Source organism: Oncorhynchus gorbuscha, linkage group LG24 (genome assembly GCF_021184085.1).
Source record: "Oncorhynchus gorbuscha isolate QuinsamMale2020 ecotype Even-year linkage group LG24, OgorEven_v1.0, whole genome shotgun sequence".
NCBI lineage: Eukaryota > Metazoa > Chordata > Actinopteri > Salmoniformes > Salmonidae > Oncorhynchus > Oncorhynchus gorbuscha.
In genome coordinates, this window is record NC_060196.1 from 39,743,095 (window position 1) to 39,768,748 (window position 25,654).

General features: G+C 43.8%; 1 protein-coding gene across 1 annotated transcript in view; it reads left to right on the forward strand.

The window, feature by feature from the left end:
• Positions 1 to 6,241: 6,241 nt before the first annotated feature.
• Positions 6,242 to 25,654, forward strand: part of LOC124013407 (retinoic acid receptor alpha-A-like) — a 150,105-nt gene continuing 130,692 nt past the window's right edge. Inside the window, exon 1 of the mRNA XM_046327750.1 lies at positions 6,242 to 6,933. Coding sequence (XP_046183706.1) covers positions 6,777 to 6,933 — 157 coding nt within the window. The 5' untranslated portion in view covers positions 6,242 to 6,776. The remainder of the gene's footprint in view (positions 6,934 to 25,654) is intronic.

Here is a 25,654-nt window from a genome sequence, read left to right on the forward strand (position 1 = left end):
AAAACTGGTAGGCTTGACGAAACAAAACAAACTGGCAACAGACAAACAGAGAACTCAGGTATAAATACATAGTGGTTAATGGAGAAAATGGGCGACACCTGGAGTGGGGTGGAGACAATCACAAAGACAGGTGAAACAGATTAGAGTGTGACACACATTTAATATTGAGTGTTGGCAAATGCTGTTGGTCAAGACTTGAGAGACAAGTTTAAAAATGTACTTCCTCTCCAATGAGCTTCTGAACAAACATGGACATAACGGTCATGTTCATCCTAATAAACACCTTTTCAAATACAGTATATACATTATTTTCATTATTTTCTCAATTAAATAAAAATTAAGGGAAATTAAAGTGACAAAAGGGTATTTATCAGACAACGTGATAACTGAATCCTTAAAGCTCAGGCACAAAAACAGAAAAAAACTCACTATCTTTAGCATAGAACAAATTTGATCTTTATTTTCTGCCTATCACATTACTTCCTAACCAGAGAATCCTGAATGTGTGCGTTGGCATGATCTCTAATTCCAGTAGAAAATGAGCTACCCGCCATATTCCTCTTTAGTCATGCGGCTTCAATTAAATAAGCAGAATGCAACTAAATATACCTATCTGAACGCTGAGCGACCCAAGCAGGATTTACTGCCAGCGCTATAAACAGATCCTCCATCCTCCCCATTAATATGCTATCAAAAGTTTTTTCATTAAAAATAAATGGGAAATACTGTATAATATACCTGAAGTTGCAGAACGAACATGCAGTGGTAATGCTATCCTCCCTCTCTCTCTCAAGCGCATGCACACTTTATACAATGATTGAAAGTCTCTTTCCAGAGCTCAAACTAGATAGCAACCATGGCTACTACCTGCTACCTGTCCTGCATGTCCCGAATGTGTAGCCTAAACGTCAAGCTTTGCTGCTTTGTCTGGCCTTATTAAATGATGTGCTGTAGGACCTTTTTATGGTCTTGGCCCGCTGGGTTTTTGGCAGCGAGCTCAGGGAGCTACAAGAGCTGCAGGAGCACTGATGCCAGAAAGTGTCTTATCTTGATAGACAGGTTCATTTTCACCTTCTAATTACAGATAGATCTAATCCAGGTGGATTCATTACATGGAAGGGCCTGGCTTATGGGGTAGATGGGGGTGGGGTGAGGGAGGGGTGGGTGGGAGTGCATGTGGGTTATTTTATACAGTGAGGTGAGCCAGGTGTGGGTGACAGATGGTTGGTGCAGGTAGGTTACTGTTACAGTGGGGGGTGCAGGTGGTGTAACAGGGAGAGGGGGGCTGAAGGGTTCCTAATGTGGTAGTGGAGAGAGGGGTGTGTGTGTGTGGAGAGGGAGGGGATGCAGGCACAGGTGGGTTACTGTTACAGTGGGGCGAGCCATAGGGGGGCAGTTGGTGTATCCTGTACGTGGAGGGGGGGGGGGGGTTTCAGCTCTCCGCTCTCTCCAGTCTCTCGGCTCTGCTACATTATTCATCAGCATCAAGGGGATAAGTCTCTCCTCCTCTGTAAAAGAGAAGAGCACAGCTGAGCCTCCCTGAAACTCTCTGTAAAACATGTTTATCCCATCCACGCAACATAATCACAAGTTATGACAAGAACTCATCAAGTCTTCTTCCGTGTTTGCTGTTGAAGACTTCAGCGTTTGGCTACTTTGCCAAGTACTTTCAGTAAGACAATAGTTATTATGTTGTTATTGATACGCACCCAATATCAGTGGCAGGCTGTTGACTTTGACTGTTTCTAAACATACAACAGAACATGTAATCAGTGCTGAAGTCCCCATGGGGTTGTGGAAGGGTTGGGGGTCACTTCAGTTTTCATTTTAGTCAAGCCAGCTGGTTCACCCATTTGTCACTTAGGATTTTTCCATTTATGAATTAAGTCAATTCAATTCACTTCACGTCCTCAATTGAAAAATGAATTGAAAAATGAATTGACCCCAAACCTAGTTGTAATTGAGTTTATATTGTCGTTGAAATGACATGTAAAATAGAAATACTGAATTTTTTATGTTGCTTTAATATGATAATCAGGCACATTTTAAGTCAGGAAATTTTAATTCACCAAGTTGAAGGAATGCCTAATGAGCTAATTATTATTTTGGAGGGGCTGCGGATCTGACTTCTCTGGACCCCTCTTCCCGACAGCTAGGTCCAAAGCTTCTGCGCATGTGTGGGATTCTCTACTTCATGCGCAGTCTCTGCTCTACACGTTCGACTGCCCAGAAAACAGGCTACTCTGGCGAATGGCATTTGTTTAATAAAGTTAGGTCAAAGCTGAATCATTGTCTGCAAGAGCACATAATGATAGTATTTTACATAACAGAACTGAATATAATAGCATAGTATAACGTTATGATTCTACCACAACGGATCACCCACCCAGTAAGGTAGCACTGTATAATGGGCTCATTAACAATCTACACCTCCTCCCTCAACATTCAAGGAAGTACAGCTCAGAAGTTGCCTATAGCAGGATAATGAATTAGACCCTTAGCAACTCCGGTACAACAAGGAAATCGTTATATTTTTATAACGATATTAGCTTAAAGGTGTTATCTGCAATAGTTACTGCTGTTCAATGGCTATTTCTATTCATGGTTTATATTCACGAAAATAGGAATTACGGATTGTAGCTATAAAAACAGAGAGAGACGTAGGGAGCAGGGACATTAGTTATGTTGGGTCTCTGAAGGGGTTGGTGTGTGTGTGTGTGTGTGTGTGTGTGTGTGTGTGTGTGTGTGTGTGTGTGTGTGTGTGTGTGTGTGTGTGTGTGTGTGTGTGTGTGTGTGTGTGTGTGTGTGTGTGTGTGTGTGTGTGTGTGTGTGTGTGTGTCACAGGTTGTTAGTGGCACCGTAATTGGGGAGGACGGACTCGTGGTAATGGCTGGAGAGGAATGTGTGGAATGGTATTAAACATATGGTTTCTATGTGTTCATTGCCATTCCATTCGCTCCGTTCCAGCCATTATTGTGAGCCGTTCTCCCCTCAGCAGCCTCCGCTGTGTGTGTGTGTGTGTATGTTGGACATATTTCATGTGTGGTCATTAAGCATATTAGATGAGAGGAAATGAGAAGACAGGAAACACTGTGAGGAAGGGTGCATGGACACAATATAAAGAGCTGATCAGAGAGATAGCAGGCTTAAGTGTGTGTGTGTGTGTGTGTGTGTGTGTGTGTGTGTGTGTGTGTGTGTGTGTGTGTGTGTGTGTGTGTGTGTGTGTGTGTGTGTGTGTGTGTGTGTGTGTGTGTGTGTGTGTGTGTGTGTGTGTGTGTGTGTGTGTGTGTGTGTGTGTGTGTGTGTGTGTGTGTGTGTGTGTGTGTGTGTGTGTGTGTGTGACACATGCATGGTTAGAGAGATGGTTAATGGGATGTTTAGATAGTCGTTGTGAGGTTCAGACTCCTGCTCACGATTTCGTGACAGGGAGAAGAGAGAGAGAATTTGAGACAAAAGGAGAGAAAGGAAAACTTCAAACTGACTCTCATTTTAGGATCCATAGTGCACCCCCTTCCCCAAACAACCACAAAGGACCAATATTTCTTATGCTTCCTAAAGATTTTCTCTGAACTGTAGGATGAGTTATTTCAACGCACATTGGTCATTTTGAAAAACATTAATTCCACAAATTTCCTCTTTAGATCACAAACAACATAATGTGTCAAACACTCAAACTACAGTATTATTCATGTTTTATAAATTACAAACTTATTTTATACAATGATAGGATTTAGATAAATGTAAATGTCCCTGCCTGTAACAGTGCACATAATGCATACATTAAGTAGCCTAGAAACAAATCGAGCCATAAAGATTCAGATTCAACTTTCCTAATTCTACTATGGATTTCAAATGGTAGTTCAATCATTATTATTGCTGCCCCTGCACTAATGCACTGGTGAGATAAACAACTGACACGTTACTTTATCAGTTCTGTTACCCACATGCCTGTTGTTTTCATGTCAACGTAACAATTTTTCAAGTAACTATTTGTCATAAAATAATAATAAGATCAAAAAGCAGAAGCAAAGTCGGCTTTTTGCTTTTGCCGTTAAAAGTGTTTGTTTTCCATGTTATTTGATCAAGAGAAATATTTCATTTGATGTGGATGTTTTGTGTCTTTGCCCATATCTTTGTGCCTTTTGATGTAAATGTTTGATGACAGGGTTTGGTTCTTATTGGATTATATTAGAATGACAATCGCACAGAAAGGGACAGGGCAACAACTCTTACAATTCCAACTGTTGAATCCTGCCAGATACTGTTCTTAATTATACAGCTACCTTTTTTGCCAAAGTGGAGATGCTGAAAATATGTTTTTTTCCCCATGCTACAGACGAGTAGCGGTGGTATACAGAAGATAGCCCTATTTGGTAAAAGACCAAGTCCATATTATGGCAAGAACAGCTCAAATAAGCAAAGAGAAAAGACAGTCCATCATTACTTTAAGACATGAAGGCCAGTCAATGTGGTACATTTCAATAACTTTGAAAGTTTCTTCAAGTGTAGTTGCAAAACCCATCAAGCACTATAATGAAACTGGCTCCTATGAGGACCGCCACAGGAAAGGAAGACCCAGAGTTACCTCTGCTGCAGAAGATAAGTTCATTAGAGTTACCAGCCTCAGAAATTGCAGCCCAAATAAATGCTTCACAGAGTTCAAGTAACAGACACATCTCAACATCAACTGTTCAGATGAGAATGTGTGAATCAAGACACAAGCAATGGGCAAATTAGAGATTTTTGGTTCCAACCGCCGTGTCTTTGTGATATGCAGAGTAGGTGAATGGATGATCTCTGCATGTGGGGTTCCCACTGTGAAGCATGGAGGAGGTGGTGTGATGTTGTGAGGGTGCTTTGCTGGTGACACTGTCAGTGATTTATTTAGAATTCAAGGCCCATTTAACCAGCATGGCTACCACAGCATTCTGCAGTGATATGCCATCCCATCTGGTTTGTTCTTAGTGGGATTATAATTTGTTTTTCAACAGGACAATGACCCAACACACCCCCAGCCTGTGTAAGGGCTTCAGATGACTTGGCCTCCACAATCACCTGACCTCACATTGAGATGGTTTGGGATGAGTTGGACAGCAGAGTGAAGGAAAAGCAGCCAACAAGTGCTCAGCATATGTGGAAACTCCTTCAAGACTGTTGGAAAAGCATTCCTTATGAATGGCTGAGAGTTGGCTGAGAGAATGCCAAGAGTGTGCAAAGCTGTCATCAAGGCAAACATTGAAGAATCTAAAATCTATTTGGATTTGTTTAACACTTGTTTGGTTACTACATGATTCTGTATGTGTTATTTCATAGTTTTGATGTCTTCACTATTATTCTACAATGTAGAAAATAGTAAAATAAAGAGAAATCCTTGAATGAGTAGGTGTGTCCAAACTTTTGACTGGTACTGTATATCTGTTCGCTAATAATAGTAAAGGCCCAGTGCACTACTTTTGTGAATAAATATATTTTTCCTAAAATATATATCTTTAAAAATAAATGAATATATTGTTATTTTTTCAGAGGGTGCTGCAGCACTCTCAGCACCCATACTTCCTGTGGCTATGCCTAGGCTACATAGCTTTGCACTATATGGAATTTATATAATCACATACTTATTCACCAGGTATCCCCCTTTCCCTTTCCTTTCATGGTTCATGCCCTTTCTGAAGTAGGCTAGGACCAAACAAGTGCACGAGACTTGACTTGAGTTACAATGTAAGATATGTTTGAATAACTATTCGATTTCAGTGTATTACAAACATTGTTACAATGTTGTAATTACCCATAGTTGATTGCAGTAGAATTAAACACAATTTGTGTTAAAAAAAATCTTTACCAGACTGCTTAGTTTCGTTTTTATTGAAACATAAAATGTATTGTCTTTGAAACATTTGTAGACTATAATTTTGCCCTGAGACACTATAATAGCCTAGGTGGTAGGCAAGATCGTGAACAAATCGAAGTGAGTTACTTGGACGCTTCATTTGAGATTCATAAATCAAATGAAACTTTTCATGAATTTAGAAATGTGTTTTTATCGCCAGAAAATATAGTGTATAGCGTTCTTTCGAGGGAAAAGAACGTTATGCGCTGTGAGCTCGAGCTGCCTGCCTTTCATCTTTCTGCCTGGCTCGCGCTTCTGCGCTGCTGCTGGTTGTGAGGCTCGCGCTGCACGGTGTGTGAGAATCCTGGGACTTGGTGATGTCAAACTGGTTGGGTCATTTGAAGGTTAGCTGCCTCGGATGGGTTCATAGAAAGTTCACTCGCATATATTAGGCAATTCAATCTTTCATTCTCTGTGTCCAAACTAGTAGGAAATGAGCTGCATGGAGGCAGGATAACCCATTCGTTATCCGAACGGGGAGACGTGGTTTTAAAACGCGATCTGTGATATTTATAAGAAAAATATTTTCAATACGGCGGGCTCGAGCGAGGACCGTGTTGTTAATGGCACAGGACGGGACGGTGCAAAACATTTATACGATACACACGTTGGGACGTTACGGAGCTGACAGAAGACACCTTTTCATTGCAACAACCCGACTCCGGAGAAAAATGGCATATCATAGTTTGGGTCAATTACAAGCTTTTAGCGGTGTTGTCTGTCATAGTTCTTAATTGTTTTAGTCTAGGAAGAAGACCAAGATTTTACGTGCCAAAAAAGGGTCAGAATTTGATGGAGTTGTGTGCACTTATGTTTGCGATTCTTACCCACATCTCAAGGACCCTTTAAAGGCACACAATAACAGGGTGACTTGCGACTAGGGGACATCATGTTTGACTGTATGGATGTGCTAGCGGTGAGCCCGGGACAAATGTTGGATTTCTACACTTCGCGCCCCTCTTCGTGCATGCTGCAAGAAAAGGCACTGAAAGCGTGCTTCAGCGGGCTCGCTCAGAGAGACTGGCAACACCGCCGGAGCGCACAGTGTAGGTTCACTTTTGTTCCCTTTCATTTCATGTGTCTACAGCCTAGTAGCCTAATATCTGTAGCCTATCATAACAATGACATAATCAAATTATAATAGCCATGATGTGCCTGGCTTGTCCACTTGATCTTGCTATCTCTCTGATCATCTCTTTATATTGTGTCCATGCACCCTTCCTCACAGTGTTTCCTGTCCTCTCATTTCCTCTTGTCTAATATGCTTAATGACCAGACATGAAATATGCCCAACACACACACACACACACACACACACACACACACACACACACACACACACACACACACACACACACACACACACACACACACACACACACACACACACACACACACACACACACACACACACACACACACACACTTCACTTCACTTGTGACTCCCACACCCCCACCATTGCCTCCTAAATGTGCCATAAAGAGTGTTGTCGGGTGTACCTGTCTCTGAGTGTTAAGTGACTAGTTAGAAAACTTCTTCAAGAATTAAACAACAAGAGAATAGATACTTTATTGGCCATAATTTTTTACAGAAATGTTCTCAAATGACTTGTAGAGCAGCCATTGAGTTAATTTGTAACAACTCACTTTTTTTTGTCCTGTCACTGTGACATGGCCCTGTGCTTGAAGTGTTCCTCCTAGTCCTAGCCTTGTCATATTTCATCTGTACACACTTGGTTAATACATTCTGGATGTGGAAACAGCTCCCGACAGCAGGCTGATGTATGTTCAGGTGCGATGTCTCAAATTCCACCCTACTCCCTGCATTGTGTAATTATTTTGACCAGAGCCCTATGGGGAATAGGGTGCCATTTGGGATGCAGTCGGTATGTGATCCCCAGGTTCCTACATGGGGTTGAGGAATGTACAGAATAAACATGGGCCTTGACACCTCCCTCCCTCTGCCTTGACACCTCCCTCCCTCTGCCTTGACACCTCCCTCCCTCCCTCTGCCTTGACACCTCCCTCCCTCTGCCTTGACACCTCCCTCCCTCTGCCTTGACACCTCCCTCTGCCTTGACACCTCCCTCCCTCCCTCTTCCTTGACACCTCCCTCCCTCCCTCTGCCTTGACACCTCCCCCCCTCTGCCTTGACACCTCCCTACCTCTGCCTTGACACCTCCCTCCCTCTGCCTTGACACCTCCCTCCCTCTGCCTTGACACCTCCCTCCCTCTGCCTTGACACCTCCCTCCCTCTGCCTTGACACCTCCCTCCCTCTGCCTTGACACCTCCCTCCCTCTGCCTTGACACCTCCCTCCCTCTGCCTTGACACCTCCCTCCCTCTGCCTTGACACCTCCCTCCCTCTGCCTTGACACCTCCCTCATCCCTCTGCCTTGACACCTCCCTCCCTCTGCCTTGACACCTCCCTACCTCTGCCTTGACATCTCCCTCCCTCTGCCTTGACACCTCCCTCCCTCTGCCTTGACACCTCCCTCCCTCTGCCTTGACACCTCCCTCCCTCTGCCTTGACACCTCCCTACCTCTGCCTTGACACCTACATCCCTCTGCCTTGACACCTCCCTACCTCTGCCTTGTCATCTCCCTCCCTCTGCCTTGACACCTACATCCCTCTGCCTTGACACCTCCCTACCTCTGCCTTGTCACCTCCCTCCCTCTGCCTTGACACCTACATCCCAGCACAAGAGAGATGACAGGGGGCAAATATTGCAGCTGTGATGGCACACTGTGGTATTTCATCTTAATAGATATGGGAGTTTATCAAGATTGGATTTGTTGGGCAGTGTTTTTACAGCTAATGCTGGTTTGCCTGAGGCTGATGCCGTGCAGGTGTTTGTACACATGCATATACACACACACACACATGTAATAGTGTCAGACATGCACACAAACATGTACAGTTGACCTTGCTGTTCTGATTTGAGTTATCCTTGATGCCCTTTGTGTTTTTCTTGTTTTTCCTTTTTTTCCCTTGGTTGTTGGTGCATTGGGGGCTTCTTGGGGGTGGGGAATGAAATTAATTGTATTTTTTAGAGATGTTTTTTCTTCTGGGAGGGACTGTGGGAGGAGGGGTCTCGAATGGTTGAGGGACTGCTATTGGGGAACTGTGCGGAGATCTTGAAGGGTTCGGGTTCACGTTTTTTGGCCTGGTGGGAGACCTGTCAACGTGCCCTTTAGCAGGGCATTGACCCTGGATGTTTCTGTGTGTCGCTCTGAATGGTAATCTGTTGGATGACTGGTATGATGTAGTTGTTGGATGACTGGTATGATGTAGTTGTTGGATGACTGGTATGATGTAGTTGTTGGATGACTGGTATGATGTAGTTGTTGGATGACTGGTATGATGTAGTTGTTGGATGACTGGTATGATGTAGTTGTTGGATGACTGGTATGATGTAGTTGTTGGATGACTGGTATGATGTAGTTGTTGGATGACTGGTATGATGTAGTTGTTGGATGACTGGTATGATGTAGTTGTTGGATGACTGGTATGATGTAGTTGTTGGATGACTGGTATGATGTAGTTGTTGGATGACTGGTATGATGTAGTTGTTGGATGACTGGTATGATGTAGTTGTTGAGCAGCTTCACTGCAAACTTATTGTATGTTTCGGATATTCAATTAAAAAAAGAATACAAAAAAATGATTGGATTTGTTTTCAAATTCATTGTGGGTCTGTGTAATCTGAGATAAATATGTGTCTCTGAAATGGTTTCTCGCTCTCAATTCAATTCAAAGGGCTTTATTGGCATGGGAAACATATGTTAACATTGCCAAAGCAAGTGAAATAGATAATAAACAAAACTAAAATAAACAATCAAAAATGAACTCTCTCTGTTTCTCTCTCTCTCTCTGACACTGAATTAGATAAATGTCCTTTTCAAAAAGGTTAGCCGGCTACAATTGGAAAATGTCAACCTGTGCATTCTGAACGGTCTGTTCCAAGGCTATAGACAGACCTGTTTTATACAGTCTATGAGAGACCCTTTTTTCCGACAAGAATGATGGCACACAGCACACACTCTCTTTAAACTTTACACTTTACACTTCCTATACAGAACATTGCTAAAAAAGCATTTTGTTTACACACTGACTCACAGAAGTAGGCTAGCCTGTCTATCCTATCACACATTCAAGTCGGTGGTTTGCAGCTAGATAATAACCTTAGGTTATGAAATACTTAGCTTATCTGTGTGTGTTTGCCTGAGCCCCCTCCAAAAAGCACGATCTCCGACAAGTCAAGTGTTTGTTAATGCTCTCTCCCTGGCCCGGCCCCTACACTTGATTTATTTTGATAGTTTAACGACCAGAGAGCAGATAATGTTAAGCTGCCATGATGTCTGTCACTTCACAACACTTCCCAGGACGTGTTTGCTAGAGGCACAAATCACAGCGAAGTGGCCCTTATCAGTAGCAGCAAAAGTGGAAAGGGTGGCTGCTTCTACTCACCCCACTTCACTGCACTCCTACAGGAGGCTACTCTCTCCATTGTTTTAACTAAGCAATTCATCTCAAGAATATGAATAGGCTCTCTTTATTTGTTTAATTAGATTTGTTTTGTATTTTGTCTTTTTATGTTATATCAAATATTGCTAATTTGTTTATATATTTTGTATATTCCTATTTATAAAACAATGAGCACTGTAATAATACATCATGAATGAAATTATAATAAATCAATACATCATATTTAAAATAATAACCATCATTTACAATTTTTCTTAATTTTAAATGGTTTGTAGATGCAAATTTCAGTTCTACATTTGCACCATCTAATTTGTCTGCAGTGAAAAGCGTAGGTATGGCTTTGCTTTCATGACATTGTTGTTAAATCCTCATATTTCAGTTTCAACCTCATTTTGATCATCTCAATTGATGGTTTAGCTGAACTGTTATATGTGCAGACTGCATATATCGTATGAAAGGTTTGTGTGTGTGTGTTTGCCTTTGTGTGTGTGTTTGTCTGAACACCTTACATGAGAGAGAACAGAGAATGCAATAACTGAATTCCATGGATGTATAATATTCTCCAGGTGTAGTAGCTAGGGCAGTGTACCATTTGTCATTGATAAGACTTATCTGTGGTGTGATCACTAATAGGAAAGGTCATAAGTGAGTGTGTGCGTACGCGTGTGTGTGTGATACGTAATTAAATCATCTTGAACATTAAAGTATAAGTAACTCATCGTGTTCATTAATCACCACACACAAGGTGCATTTGATTAGCATTTCAATGCAATTAGAAAACCATTTGCCATTCATGCACAGAGGGTGTGTGTGTGTGTGTGTGTGTGTGTGTGTGTGTGTGTGTGTGTGTGTGTGTGTGTGTGTGTGTGTGTGTGTGTGTGTGTGTGTGTGTGTGTGTGTGTGTGTGTGTGTGTGTGTGTGTGTGTGTGTGTGTGTGTGTGTGTGTGTGTGTGTGTGTGTGTGTGTTGCAAATTACCCTGATAACAGACTCCCTTGAATTCATCACCCAGGCAATGGAGCCAAACAAGATAGAACCGATTGTGATTTGATTTTATCTCCCCCACTATTTCATATGCATAGACTGCACATTAGCCTTGTGGCATTGGACTCGTCTTGCAACACTTTGCCCTCTCTCATGTTTAAATAAGGACCAGTTCAAATTGGACTTTGATTTGGACTTTCCCAAAGAGGTCCTTGAAACTTTGGTTTTTATTAATGAAATGTATTCAGTACAATGGAACCCACAATGAAATCTATTTTCATTGTGGGACCCATAATGAAATCTATTCACTGCGCTCCATACATGCACACTTGTGCAGGCATGCACAAGCACACACACACACACACACACAAACGCACGCACACACGTACACACACACGCACACTTGTGCAGACATGCGCAAGCACGTGTGCACACACAAGCCTTCTTATTTTAGAATGAGCGGGAATACTAATTGTTGTGTGAAGGATACAATGAGAAGGGGTTGGTGTGCATGTGCATTTGTGTGTGTGTGTATTTGTGTATGTTTGTGTTAACGTAGAGGGACCGGTGGCATTGTGTTGAACATGAGATGATGAATACAGAAGTGATATTATGATGTGCAATGCATGCTCTAAAAACATAGACACACAGAAATATTTGCAAAATATATAGCTTCGTTTTATATTAACGACATTGTTATTTTTATTTGTTGGTATTACATCATGTAATAGACATCCAGGACAGTAATGTACAGCTAGCTATTCGTTACCATAGGTACCACTGTATTATGTATAGGCCTATAGATTTCAAGGTTATTGGAAAATGCCAATACTATTTTCGGTGAACTGAAAATAACAATATGAGTATAATCTTTGAGAAACTTGAGAATAGTGTAAGTATTCAGTCCTTTGAAATGAATAGTAGCCATAGAATTCTAACAGGTCACGACAGTGCAGCACGACGCTTTTCTCTTTCTGTAATCCATATTGCTGTGGCTTTGGAAGCTGTAATCCCAAGGCCTTTCGGGACTTGAATGCCGATGAAACATTCAAACGATTCACACGTTCACTTAAAGGGTCTTAGGGCTAGCCATTGTCAAGTAAGTAAAGCACAATATTGATGGTACAAAAACGTGTTCAGATATCGCTAAGGAGGTTAGTTGACTCATCCTACTGTCCTCTCCTCTCCTTCTTCCAGTGAAGTAGGTTATACAATGAATTGCTGATTTGTATTGCATGGACTGTATATGACATGGGCAGGCATAATAGTTCCTAAAGATGTGTGTGTGTGTGTGTCTTTGTGTTTGTGGGTGTGTTTGCGTGTTTGTGTGTGTATGTGTGTGCGCACTCACGTGTTTGTGTGTGTGCCTGCCTGCCTACTTAAGTGTGTACACGTGTGTGCTTCCATACACATGTATCAACAGTCTCATGTTTTCTCTGCAGTTTCATCCGTGTAGCTGAACAACAACATATACACATCTGTCCAATACCATGTTCTCCCTTTGTTGTAAACAGTGAGCAGGCAGTCAGACCATGTTCTCCCTTTGTTGTAAACAGTGAGCAGGCAGTCAGACCATGTTCTCCCTTTGTTGTAAACAGTGAGCAGGCAGTCAGACCATGTTCTCCCTTTGTTGTAAACAGTGAGCAGGCAGTCAGACCATGCTTCACATAACATTGTGATATAATATACAACTGCAGCCTGTCATATGTATTCATTAGGCCCTGCCCCTGTTTTTCTCTTAATGTGATTCAGATAGGGACATGAAAGACCATGGTACAGCTTTCACACCAAGCTGATTCAACGGGCATGTGAAACGAGGTTGGAGGGGGGTGGAGGGATGTGGGGATAAAATGGAGGGTAGCAACTATGAAACGAAAGGGAAGCTGTTGGATGCTGGGTTGTGTTGAATGGAGATGAGTAGGGAGTTTTACTGGACCCCCAATTTGAGACAGGAGGGACCACACTCAGCACCATATTCAGCACGCCAGGACAGGGACAGAGGCTGCAGTGCTGGAACACCACACCACTGCCTGCTGGTTCCAGATCTGTCAGGCCATTCTCAATGTTTGGCACTGACAATGACCATAGGAATAGGCTATACAGCACAAACAGATCTGAGGGATTGCTATGCCACCCAAGGGGCCAGGGTTCCGGTTTGGAAGCACGGTTTCGACTGATCCTACGGTACTGCAGTTTAACTGACATCCGGCCCAGAAAGACAATTTCCATAGACATCCCCATAGAGAAGTCAAATTTGAACATTTCTAATAAGTCACTTTAGTCGTCACCTTTGTGCACAAAACATCCATTTAATTATTCATACAATTGTCGCTGAGGACTGTTTTTTAAACTGCGATATTGGCATTTTATATTCATCCAATCTCTGCCATGATGACATGATGACATTGTCGCTGCTCGTGCTGCTTCCTGTGCACACTCAGTGTAGTGCATGTGAAGCTGGGCCATGTAAACATTATGGAACCCAGATATACCGTAGACGGTCCATGAACCGTAGATTACTTTGAAAAATGGTCGGACATCTTGGATGCAGTTCACTAACTCTCCCGAGGAAGAAACTCCAATTATTCTTGAAGAGGGCTGAGAGAAGGCTGAGAGGAGGCTGAGAGAAGGCTGGGAGGCTGAGAGAAGGCTGGGAGGCTGAGAGGAGGCTGGGAGGCTGAGAGAAGACTGGGAGGCTGAGAGGAGGCTGATAGAAGACTGGGAGGCTGAGAGAAGGATGGGAGGCTGAGAGGAGGCTGATAGAAGACTGGGAGGCTGAGAGGAGGCTGAGAGAAGGCTGGGAGGCTGAGAGAAGGCTGTGAGGCTGAGAGGAGGCTGATAGAAGACTGGGAGGCTGAGAGGAGGCTGATAGAAGACTGGGAGGCTGAGAGAAGGCTGGGAGGCTGAGAGAAGGCTGAGAGGCTGAGAGAAGACTGGGAGGCTGAAAGAAAGCTGGGAGGCTGAGAGGAGGCTGAGAGAAGACTGGGAGGCTGAGAGAAAGCTGGGAGGCTGAGAGAAGGCTGGGAGGCTGAGAGGAGGCTGAGAGAAGACTGGGAGGCTGAGAGAAAGCTGGGAGGCTGCTTTTATTTTATTTGTCACATTTACATTTACATTTAAGTCATTTAGCAGACGCTCTTATCCAGAGCGACTTACTCTGACATGATGGATGGTGACTCACTTTTATATGGCTGCTAAAAATGAAACAATTAGCAATAAATTAATTTTGACATTTGTGACCGACCGGCTCAATTTGGTTTTATTCAGCAAAATTTGAAGTGTTTTTTCTTACATTGGATCAAAGTAGAGACTCAGAGCTACAAAATGGTAAATCATACACTACTGTTGAGTAAGAATGGGAAAGTAATTCTGCTTTGAAAGTTGATCAACTTGTAACCTCACTTTTGAGAAAATGGCCTTTGAAATATTTGGGACCTACAAGAGAGCTTTTCATTCACACCCTCTTAAGCTTTAACCCCACCCATCTCTTTAAGGATTCACATATGAGGCCATGTAGTAAACAACCAAAGATTTCAATACTAAAGGCTGGTTTATACTACGTGTGTGTTTGTAAATTTAATCTGGAGTGCCAGAGTGTGCTCGAGCATTCATAAATTCAGATCGTTGTCAGATAGTCCGTTCGTAAATTCAGAGCGTTTCGCTCTCTGAGCATTCAGAGTGCACACTGGACTATTTCGCCGAGAAGTAGGGTTGATCCGAGCGTTCTGACCGAACAACAGCAGTCAAGCACCCAAACTAACTGGCTAACGTTGGCTAGCTGGCTAGCTACTTCCAGACACAAATGAGAGAGCAGCTCACTCTGACCATTTTACTCGCCCTAGCAGAGCTGGTAAGGCTGTTATGTTATCCAGAGTGTTGGTGACTGCAACTGTGCTGCTGGCAAACATTTTATTACACAAGTTTGACAACGTTTACTGACACAGGCCTTATTCAACTGGTGTTGAGTGGTCGTAAATTGATCAGTTCCTAAGCCAGGCCTTATTCAACTGGTGTTGAGTGGTCGTAAATTCATCAGTTCCTAAGCCAGGCCTTATTCAACTGGTGTTGAGTGGTCGTAAATTGATCAGTTCCTAAGCCAGGCCCTATTCAACTGGTGTTGAGTGGTCGTGAATTCATCAGTTCTTAAGCCAGGCCTTATTCAACTGGTGTTGAGTGGTCGTAAATTGATCAGTTCCTAAGCCAGGCCTTATTCAACTGGTGTTGAGTGGTCTTAAATTGATCAGTTCATAAGCCAGGCCTTATTCAACTGGTGTTGAGTGGTCTTAAATTGATCAGTTCATAAGCCAGGCCTTATTCAACTGGTGTTGAGTGGTCGTAAATTGATCAGTTCATAAGCCAGGCCGTTTATCCTTTGCTCCAACAAGAAAGGCCACCACCTGGTTTCAATCCTATGTAGCAACATTTCAAATGGTGTTTCTTTACATTGGATAAAGGTAGACTGAGGGCTAGAAAATAGTAAACAACCAAATTTTTCAAGGCTAAAAGTGGTAAATAAGGGAAAACTCCAGGTAAAAATATACTTGATCTATTCCTTGGCCTTTTTCCTAATCTGACTTTGGTGCAGGTCATGTTACCATCTGTCGTAAACTCTATATCAAATAAAGTGTATTTGTCACATGCACATGATACAGAACAACACCTGCACAGGATCGGTACATCCGAACATCACACCTGCGGGACAGGTACAGGATGGCAACAACAACTACCCGAGTTACACCAGGAATGCACAATTCCTCCATCAGTGCTCAGACTGTCCGCAATAGGCTGAGAGAGGCTGGACTGAGGGCTTGTAGGCCTGTTGTAAGGCGGTCTTCACCAGACAGGACCGGCAAAAAGTGCTCTTCGCTGAAGAGCCACGGTTTTGTCTCACCAGGGGTGATGATCGGATTTGTGTTTATCGTCAAAGGAATGAGCGTTACACCGAGGCGTGTACTCTGGAGTGGGATCGATTTGGAGGTGGAGGGTCTGTCTGGGGCGGTGTGTCACAGCATCATCGGACTGAACATGTTGTCATTGCAGGCAATCTCAACGCTCTGCGTTACAGGGAAGACACCCTCTTCCCTCATGTGGTACCTTTCCTGCAGGCTCATCCTGACATGACCCTCCAGCATGACAATGCCACCAGCCATACTGCTCGTTCTGTGCGTGATTTCCTGCAAGACAGAAATGTCAGTGTTCTGCCATGGCCAGTGAAGATCCCGGATCTCAATCCCATTGACATCTGGGAGGGCTAGGGCCAGGGTGAGGGCTAGGGCCATTCCCCCTCAGAAATGTCCGGGAACTTGCAGGTGCCTTGGTGGAAGAGTGGGGTAGCATCTCACAGCAAGAACTAACACATCTGTTTCAGTCCATGAGGAGGAGATAGACTTCAGTACTTAATGCAAATGGATTTCTGATTCGAATAATGTTACCACACAGATCATACACGTAATGTTAGCTAGTGAGCCAGCAAGCTAAAGTTCACTAGCTAGCAAACAGTACACTTTAAATTAGAAACTTATAGTGTCTACAAATGTAGCTCGACTCTTGCCCGTATACATGTATGAACGCTTTACAGCAGACTGGAACCATTTCACTTATTTGGCCAGTGTTGTGTCAAGTCACTCTGGTTCACACTGACTGTGGCATGTGCAGAAAGTAGCCCATCAGAACTTTTTGGAACTGATTTGTCGATAGCGCCTACTAAATTCAATGTTGTTGAGAAAAGTAGCAAAACGTTTGTAGTTTTCAATGGCTAACGTTATATATTTAAAAAGTGCCGCGGTAGAAAGGACGGTCAACACATACTGAGCAGCTCACGTTGTAGACAGAAGCATGCTACATGGCAGACCAATCCAAACTCATCTCCCGGCATGTCCAGCCCATCATTTATCTCAGCCAATCATGGCTTTTTCCATGGCTAAACCAACTAGGTTTGAAATGTAAAAAATTGGAATACAAGTTTTTTATTAAGGCACGGTAAGTTCACATGTTCCAGAAGGCATTTCTTTCAAAAAATGCCTTTTGATTAAAAAAAAGTTGTTCAAATGCCTCTCCTGTGATGTAGTAACATGTGACATACACCTAGCTTCCTGAAATGGGTCACATATTTTTTTCAGTAAATAGCCATGGCAGCATGGTTAATCAGGAATTCCATCATGCTTCTTTTTTAAAGCCCATTTTTGTCTATATCACCTTGTAATGGACAAAATCCACAAATGCGAATTGCCATTAAATCTGGAGAGAAACATAATGGGGATGTATTCCAATCTGCTTTCTAATGCTTTAAGGAACTAGAAATTTGCATGTTGAGAATGTGGTAATATTATTTAAAACGTGAATATAACATTTTCTAAATGTTCTTGAAATGTTCTGAGGACCTCAAAGACAAGATAAAAATGGATATTGTCTGAAAGTCAATGGAATATTATGTTAAACATAAAACTAATTTTCTATGAACGTTAAGAGAATAATAATATTTAATAAATAAAAAAATATGTATTTGAATGTTTTTGAGATGTTATCATCGTAATGTTAGATAAAACCCTAACGAGAACTTAATGGGAATCTTAACTAATGTTCTGGGAATGTTCCCGGTTTGCTGGGTTGTCAATAGCTCAGAGATGTTTAATGCAGGTCTCCTTTACTGCTAAGAGCTGACGTCCGGACCAAATGACCTCTTAAAGTGCTTGCCGGGGAGTGGAGAATCATAACAACTTCGTCAGGTTCTTAGGGAAAGAATTTCTAAAGATTAAAAATAAACTTGTCACATTTACTCCTCTCTCTCTATTTGAAACCTTCTCTTTCCCCCTTTCTCTCTTTTCCTCTATCCCTCTCTCTCCCTCTCTCTCTCTCTTTTCCTCTATCCTTCTCTCTCCCTCTCTCTCTTTTCCTCTATCCCTCTCTATCCCTCTCTATCCTTCTCTCTCCCTCTCTCTCTTTCCCCCTCCTCTCTTTTTTTTCTTGTTGCACTTTAAGCTTTGAAGTGTCTCACACCTGTTGCATTGCTCGGTCCCTGGTTTAGAGCTTAGCAGTGAGAGCTCTGGCTTTTTATTCACCCTCTGTCTCCATTTGACCTTTGACCTCAATAGATCACAGGGGGTTGCCCAGAGGTCAAGGCAGGGAGGGCAGGGCGGCTTGGAGGATAGCTGCAGTCACATAACTGGTATGAACCTTGAACCTCTGAACCAAACTCATAGTGCCGTTCAGTGGTTCAAACCAAGGTCCAGTTCCACACCCTGACATCTCTGGATAATCCCCTTTAGAAGCTGTGTCCCTTTAACAAATCTGTTTCAGTGGCTCTTCTAGCTGCAGTTTGATTGATTCCCCCTACTGGGAGACACTTTCGCACTTGATATGTGTCATCTTGAAGACTGACTAGACAGACTGTATCCCTGTGAGTTCAGCACCACACCCCACCTCTCAGCACCCCATGACCTCAGTCTGCCGGCCACTTCCCTCGGTCTCTCTCCTAATCAAAACAGACCAGCAGCACAAGTAGAATGTTTTCTTCGTCTTTCTCTAGACAATACATACAGTTAGATGACTGTTTTTTTATTGTTTCTATCTTCTCTTCCAGTTAGTGTTTAAAGAATTGAATTAAATGTGTACTACAGCCTACAGCCAGGGCTCTTCCCTCTCTCCCTCCCACCACAAAGCTGCTTCTAATTTGAAGTACTTTGGGTGAACTTTGACCGTTTCCTATTGACTCTCTTTCTCCTCCCGCCTGGTGTATGTGAGCTGTTTGTCTGTGTGTGTGTGTGTGTGTGTGTGTGTGTGTGTGTGTGTGTGTGTGTGTGTGTGTGTGTGTGTGTGTGTGTGTGTGTGTGTGTGTGTGTGTGTGTGTGTGTGTGTGTGTGTGTGTGTGTGTGTGTGTGTGTGTGTGTGTGTGTGTGTGTGTGTGTGTGTGTGTGTGTGTGTGTGTGTGTGCTATGTGCTCCCTGCTCCTGCAAATAACCCAGAGGAAGAAGGGGAGAAAAACACTTCCAGCTTCGATGAACTGCCAGTGGAGAGGTGGAGTTGTGAAGGGAACTGGCGCTAAAAGGCTGTACTGTGGTATTGGCAGGACAGTTGATGCACTGTGCATACAATACGGCGCTGTAGTGTCTACTAGCGATAGTAACCTGCTGTCTCGTTCTACCTGTTTATTCTCTCTCCGTTTGTTGTAGGTAGGGTTGTTGTAAATGGATCATTTGGACATAACTGTGGTCTCATGACTCATGTCCTGATTCCATGTCATTGTGATATCATTATACTGTGTGTGTGTGTGTGTGTGTGTGTGTGTGTGTGTGTGTGTGTGTGTGTGTGTGTGTGTGTGTGTGTGTGTGTGTGTGTGTGTGTGTGTGTGTGTGTGTGTGTGTGTGTGTGTGTGTGTGTGTGTGTGTGTGTGTGTGTGTGTGTGTGGGGAACAGATCTTGCCTTTAGGTAAGGTACCTCCCTCCTAGCCATCTGTGAGGTGTGTGGACGTCACAGATTGTTTTCTTTTCATGTCACTGGTCATGTAGCTATCTGACCCTCAGTGTGGGGACAATGTGGTGAACAGGTGGACACAGTGAGGATAGATATGGTTGATTGGCCAACAAATAACTGACCTGTAGAACCCTCCTCACTTCTAAAGCGTTCCTCTTCTACTTCTTCTACTTCTACTTCTACTTCTTCTACTTCTACTTCTTCTACTTCTACTTCTTCTACTTCTACTTCTTCTAAAGCGTTCTCCTTCTACTTCTTCTACTTCTACTTCTTCTTCTTCTTCTACTTCTACTTCTTTTACTTATTCTACTTCTTCTACTTCTTCTACTTCTTCTACTTCTACTTCTTCTACTTCTACTTCTACTACTTCTACTTCTACTTCTTCTACTTCTTCTACTTCTACTTCTACTTCTTCTACTTCTTCTTCTACTTCTTCTAAAGCGTTCTCCTTCTACTTCTTCTACTTCTTCTTCTTCTACTTCTACTTCTTCTACTTCTACTTCTTCTACTTCTTCTACTTCTACTTCTTCTACTTCTTCTACTTCTTCTACTTCTACTACTTCTACTTCTTCTACTTCTACTTCTTCTACTTCTACTTCTTCTACTTCTACTTCTTCTACTTCTTCTTCTTCTACTTCTTCTAAAGCGTTCTCCTTCTACTTCTTCTACTTCTTCTACTTCTTCTTCTACTTCTACTTCTTCTACTTCTACTTCTTCTACTTCTACTTCTTACTTCTACTTCTTCTACTTCTTCTACTTCTTCTTCTTCTACTTCTTCTAAAGCGTTCTCCTTCTACTTCTTCTACTTCTTCTTCTTCTTCTTCTACTTCTTCTACTTCTTCTACTTCTACTTCTTCTTCTTCTACTTCTTCTAAAGCGTTCTCCTTCTACTTCTTCTACTTCTTCTACTTCTTCTTCTTCTACTTCTTCTACTTCTACTTCTTCTTCTTCTACTTCTTCTAAAGCGTTCTCCTTCTACTTCTTCTACTTCTTCTACTTCTTCTTCTTTTACTTCTACTTCTACTTCTACTTCTTCTACTTCTTCTACTTCTACTTCTTCTACTTCTACTTCTTCTACTTCTACTACTTCTACTTCTTCTACTTCTACTTCTTCTACTTCTACTTCTTCTACTTCTTCTTCTTCTACTTCTTCTAAAGCGTTCTCCTTCTACTTCTTCTACTTCTTCTACTTCTTCTTCTTCTACTTCTACTTCTTCTACTTCTACTTCTTCTACTTACTTCTACTTCTACTTCTTCTACTTCTTCTACTTCTACTTCTTCTACTTCTTCTTCTTCTACTTCTTCTAAAGCGTTCTCCTTCTACTTCTTCTACTTCTTCTTCTTCTTCTACTTCTTCTACTTCTTCTACTTCTACTTCTTCTTCTTCTACTTCTTCTAAAGCGTTCTCCTTCTACTTCTTCTACTTCTTCTACTTCTTCTTCTTCTACTTCTTCTAAAGCGTTCTCCTTCTACTTCTTCTACTTCTTCTTCTACTTCTTCTACTTCTACTTCTTCTACTTCTACTTCTTCTTTTTCTTGGGGCGGCAGGTAGCCTAGTGGTTAGAGCGTTGGCCCAGTAACCAAAAGGTTGCTAGATTGAATCCCGAGCTGACAAGGTAAAACTCTTGTCGTTCTGCCCCTGAACAAGGCAGTTAATCGACTGTTCCCTGGCTGTCATTGTAAATAAGACTTTGTTCTTAACTGACTTGCCTAGTTAAATAAAGGTGAATTAAATCTTCTTCTTCACCACCACCCACAGCAAGCCATAGCCATAACAATGCTCCTTCCTAACTCAGCATCTGTGTTTTCCATTAGTCTTTCCCCTCATTCAGATATCACCCTCCCTTCCTCCTCCTCCAGGCTGGGTGTGTTTTCCTGGCTGACCCTGCTGGCTGGTTCAGCAGGGGGTTAAGAGTTCAGCAGAATAAGCTTTGAGATGTTCTTTTCATACACGCACACACAATCACATGCAAACACACTCACACACAGACACACACTGCTCCCACCCCTTGGCACGCCTGGTCTGTCGCTGGTCTGTAGTCTCCGTAATGGTGCTGGTGTATAGCTATGTTAACATGCGGTGAAGTCAGTTTGCTGCAGAGCCAACGCCAGAAAATGGAGCAAAGGCTCCCCAGCGCCCGATAGGGCCTATACATCGCTCTAGACACACAGTTACACACAGTTACACACAGTTACACACAGTTACACACACACACACACACACACACACACACACACACACACACACACACACACACACACACACACACACACACACACACACACACACACACCACCAAAGGGGGGAAATGCATCTGCCTTTATGTGCTCCATCTGTCTGCAGGTAGCCACACTTCCAGAACCAACCATGAGTTTCAAATGGGCCACAGCTCCTGGGAACACGCCACAGTGTGTGTGTTGTTTGTGATGTGTGTGTGTGAACACGCCACAGCTCTGAACACGCCACAGCTCCCTGATGTGAACACGCCACAGCTCCCTATTTCCCATGTGTAATGATCCAAGGCATTGGAAACACTCTGAAGGTCTATTCTATCAGTTGAACACGCCACAGCTCCCTGTTGAACACGCCACAGTATTCTGAACACGCCACAGCTCGCTGATGTGAACAACATGTGATGTGAACACGCCACATCTGTAGTGTTCAGTACTCTATCAGCTGGGAGGACATTTCTATCATGGTCATTGTGCCACAGCTCGCTGATGTGAACACGCCACAGCTCGCTGATGTGAACACGCCACAGCTCCCTGATGTGAACACGCCACAGCTCGCTGATGTGAACACGCCACAGCTCGCTGATGTGAACACGCCACAGCTCCCTGATGTGAACACGCCACAGCTCGCTGATGTGAACACGCCACAGCTGAACACGCCACAGCTGATGTGAACACGCCACAGCTCGCTGATGTGAACACGCCACAGCTCGCTAATGTGAACACGCCACAGCTCGCTGATGTGAACACGCCACAGCTCCCTGATGTGAACACGCCACAGCTCCCTGATGTGAACACGCCACAACTCCCTGATGTGAACACGCCACAGCTCACTGATGTGAACACGCCACAGCTCACTGATGTGAACACGCCACAGCTCCCTGATGTGAACACGCCACAGCTCGCTGATGTGAACACGCCACAGCTCCCTGATGTGAACACGCCACAGCTCCCTGATGTGAACACGCCACAGCTCGCTGATGTGAACACGCCACAGCTCGCTGATGTGAACACGCCACAGCTCAGCTGATGTGAACACGCCACAGCTCGCTGAACACGCCACAGCTCGCTGATGTGAACACGCCACAGCTCGCTGATGTGAACACGCCACAGCTCCCTGATGTGAACACGCCACAGCTCCCTGATGTGAACACGCCACAACTGAACACGCCACAGCTCCTGATGTGAACACGCCACAGCTCACTGATGTGAACACGCCACAGCTCCCTGATGTGAACACGCCACAGCTCCCTGATGTGAACACGCCACAGCTCCCTGATGTGAACACGCCACAGCTCGCTGATGTGAACACGCCACAGCTCGCTGATGTGAACACGCCACAGCTCGCTGATGTGAACACGCCACAGCTCGCTGATGTGAACACGCCACAGCTCCCTGATGTGAACACGCCACAGCTCACTGATGTGAACACGCCACAGCTCCCTGATGTGAACACGCCACAGCTGAACACGCCACAGCCCTGATGTGAACACGCCACACAGCCACAGCTCCTGATGTGAACACGCCACAGCTCCCTGATGTGAACACGCCACAGCTCCCTGATGTGAACACGCCACAGCTCACTGATGTGAACACGCCACAGCTCCCTGATGTGAACACGCCACAGCTGAACACGCCACAGCTCCCTGATGTGAACACAGCTGATGTGAACACAGCTCCCTGATGTGAACACGCCACAGCTCGCTGATGTGAACACGCCACAGCTCCCTGATGTGAACACGCCACAGCTCACTGATGTGAACACGCCACAGCTCACTGATGTGAACACGCCACAGCTCACTGATGTGAACACGCCGCAGCTCCCTGATGTGAACACGCCACAGCTCACTGATGTGAACACGCCACAGCTCCCTGATGTGAACACGCCACAGCTTGTTTGACATTTTACATGTCATATTCCATGTGATACATGTCCCTTGATGTCGCCATCCACACACACACACACACACACACACACACACACACACACACACACACACACACACACACACACACACACACACACACACACACACACACACACACACACACACACACACATGCCTTTACATATTACATCTGATACAACATATGATACAGGTCCCCCCACTGTCTCTGGCCCTGCACGGCTTGTCTCTCTCCCTCATGTTACATATTAAAGTGGTGGATCGTATCTCCCTCTCTTGTGACAGTGTGTGTGTGTGTGTGTAATTTGTAGTCTGCGGCTTCAGACGACACACTGCATTTTGTAGGCTATAGTGAGCTAGTTCACACACACACACACACACACACACACACACACACACACACACACACACACACACACACACACACACACACACACACACACACACACACACACACACACACACACACACACAGCTAGCTAACTTGACTTAAATGTCCTGGTTAATTATACCAGGTTCCAGGAAGAGGGTGTTTGTAAGTCAGAGAGAGAAAAATGTTTTTACCCCTTTTTTTCCACAATCTTATGATATCCAATTGGTAGTTACAGTCTTGTCTCATCGCTGCAACTCCTGTATGAACTCGGGAGAGGCGAAGGTCGAAAGCCGTGTGTCCTCCAAAACACAACCCAACCAAACTGCCCACTTAACCCAGAAACCAGCCGCACCAATGTATCGGAGGAAACACCATACACCTGGCGACCGTGTCAGCATGCACTGCGCCTGGCCCGCCACAGGAGTCACTAGTGCGCAATGGGACAAGGACATCCCTGCCAGCCAAACCCTCCCGTAACCAGGACGACGCTGAGCCAATTGTGTGCCGCCCCATGGGTCTCCCGGTCGCAGCCGGCTGCAACAGAGCCTGGATTCGAACCCAGAATCTCTAGTGGCACAGCTAGCACGCCAATGCAGTGCTTTAGACCACTGCACCACTCGGGAGGCTTGAGAGAGAGAACATTAATGCAAGTTGACTGTTTTAATTTATTTACGCTCAAGTGATTTAATGACTATTTGGACTAACATACAGTCAGTGAACAAGCACTATTGAAATCCTAAAGATCCATCAGCGATGTGTGCCTAGTACGATATTGATTACTATCAGCATCAAACTGCATACAGATGATAGCAAAGTGACTCACTCCAACTGACTAGCCAGTTGCACTAGTTTCTGTTTGCTTTTGTCACGCCTTGGTCATTGTATCTTGTGTTTTGTTAATTGTTTGGGTAGGCCAGGGTGTGACATGGGTTTATATGTTGTATTTCGTATTGGGGTTTGTATTAATTGGGAGTGTGTATTATTAGGGGTGTGTCTAGTTAGGCTTGGCTGCCTGAGGCGATTCCTAATTGGAGTCAGCTGATTCTCGTTGTCTCGGATTGGGAACCGTATTTAGGCAGCCTGAGTGCGCGTTGTATTCGTGGGTGATTGTACCTGTCTCTGTGTTAGTCACCAGATAGGCTGTATTTAGTTTCACTCGTTTGTTGTTTTCATATTTTCTGTTATTTCATGTACTGCATTAGCTTCATTAAAAGTCATGAGTAACCTACACGCTGCTTTTCGGTCTGACTCTCTTCAAACAGCAGACGAATATCATTACAGCTTTGGGATTTGATTGATTGAATAACACGTCTGTTTGA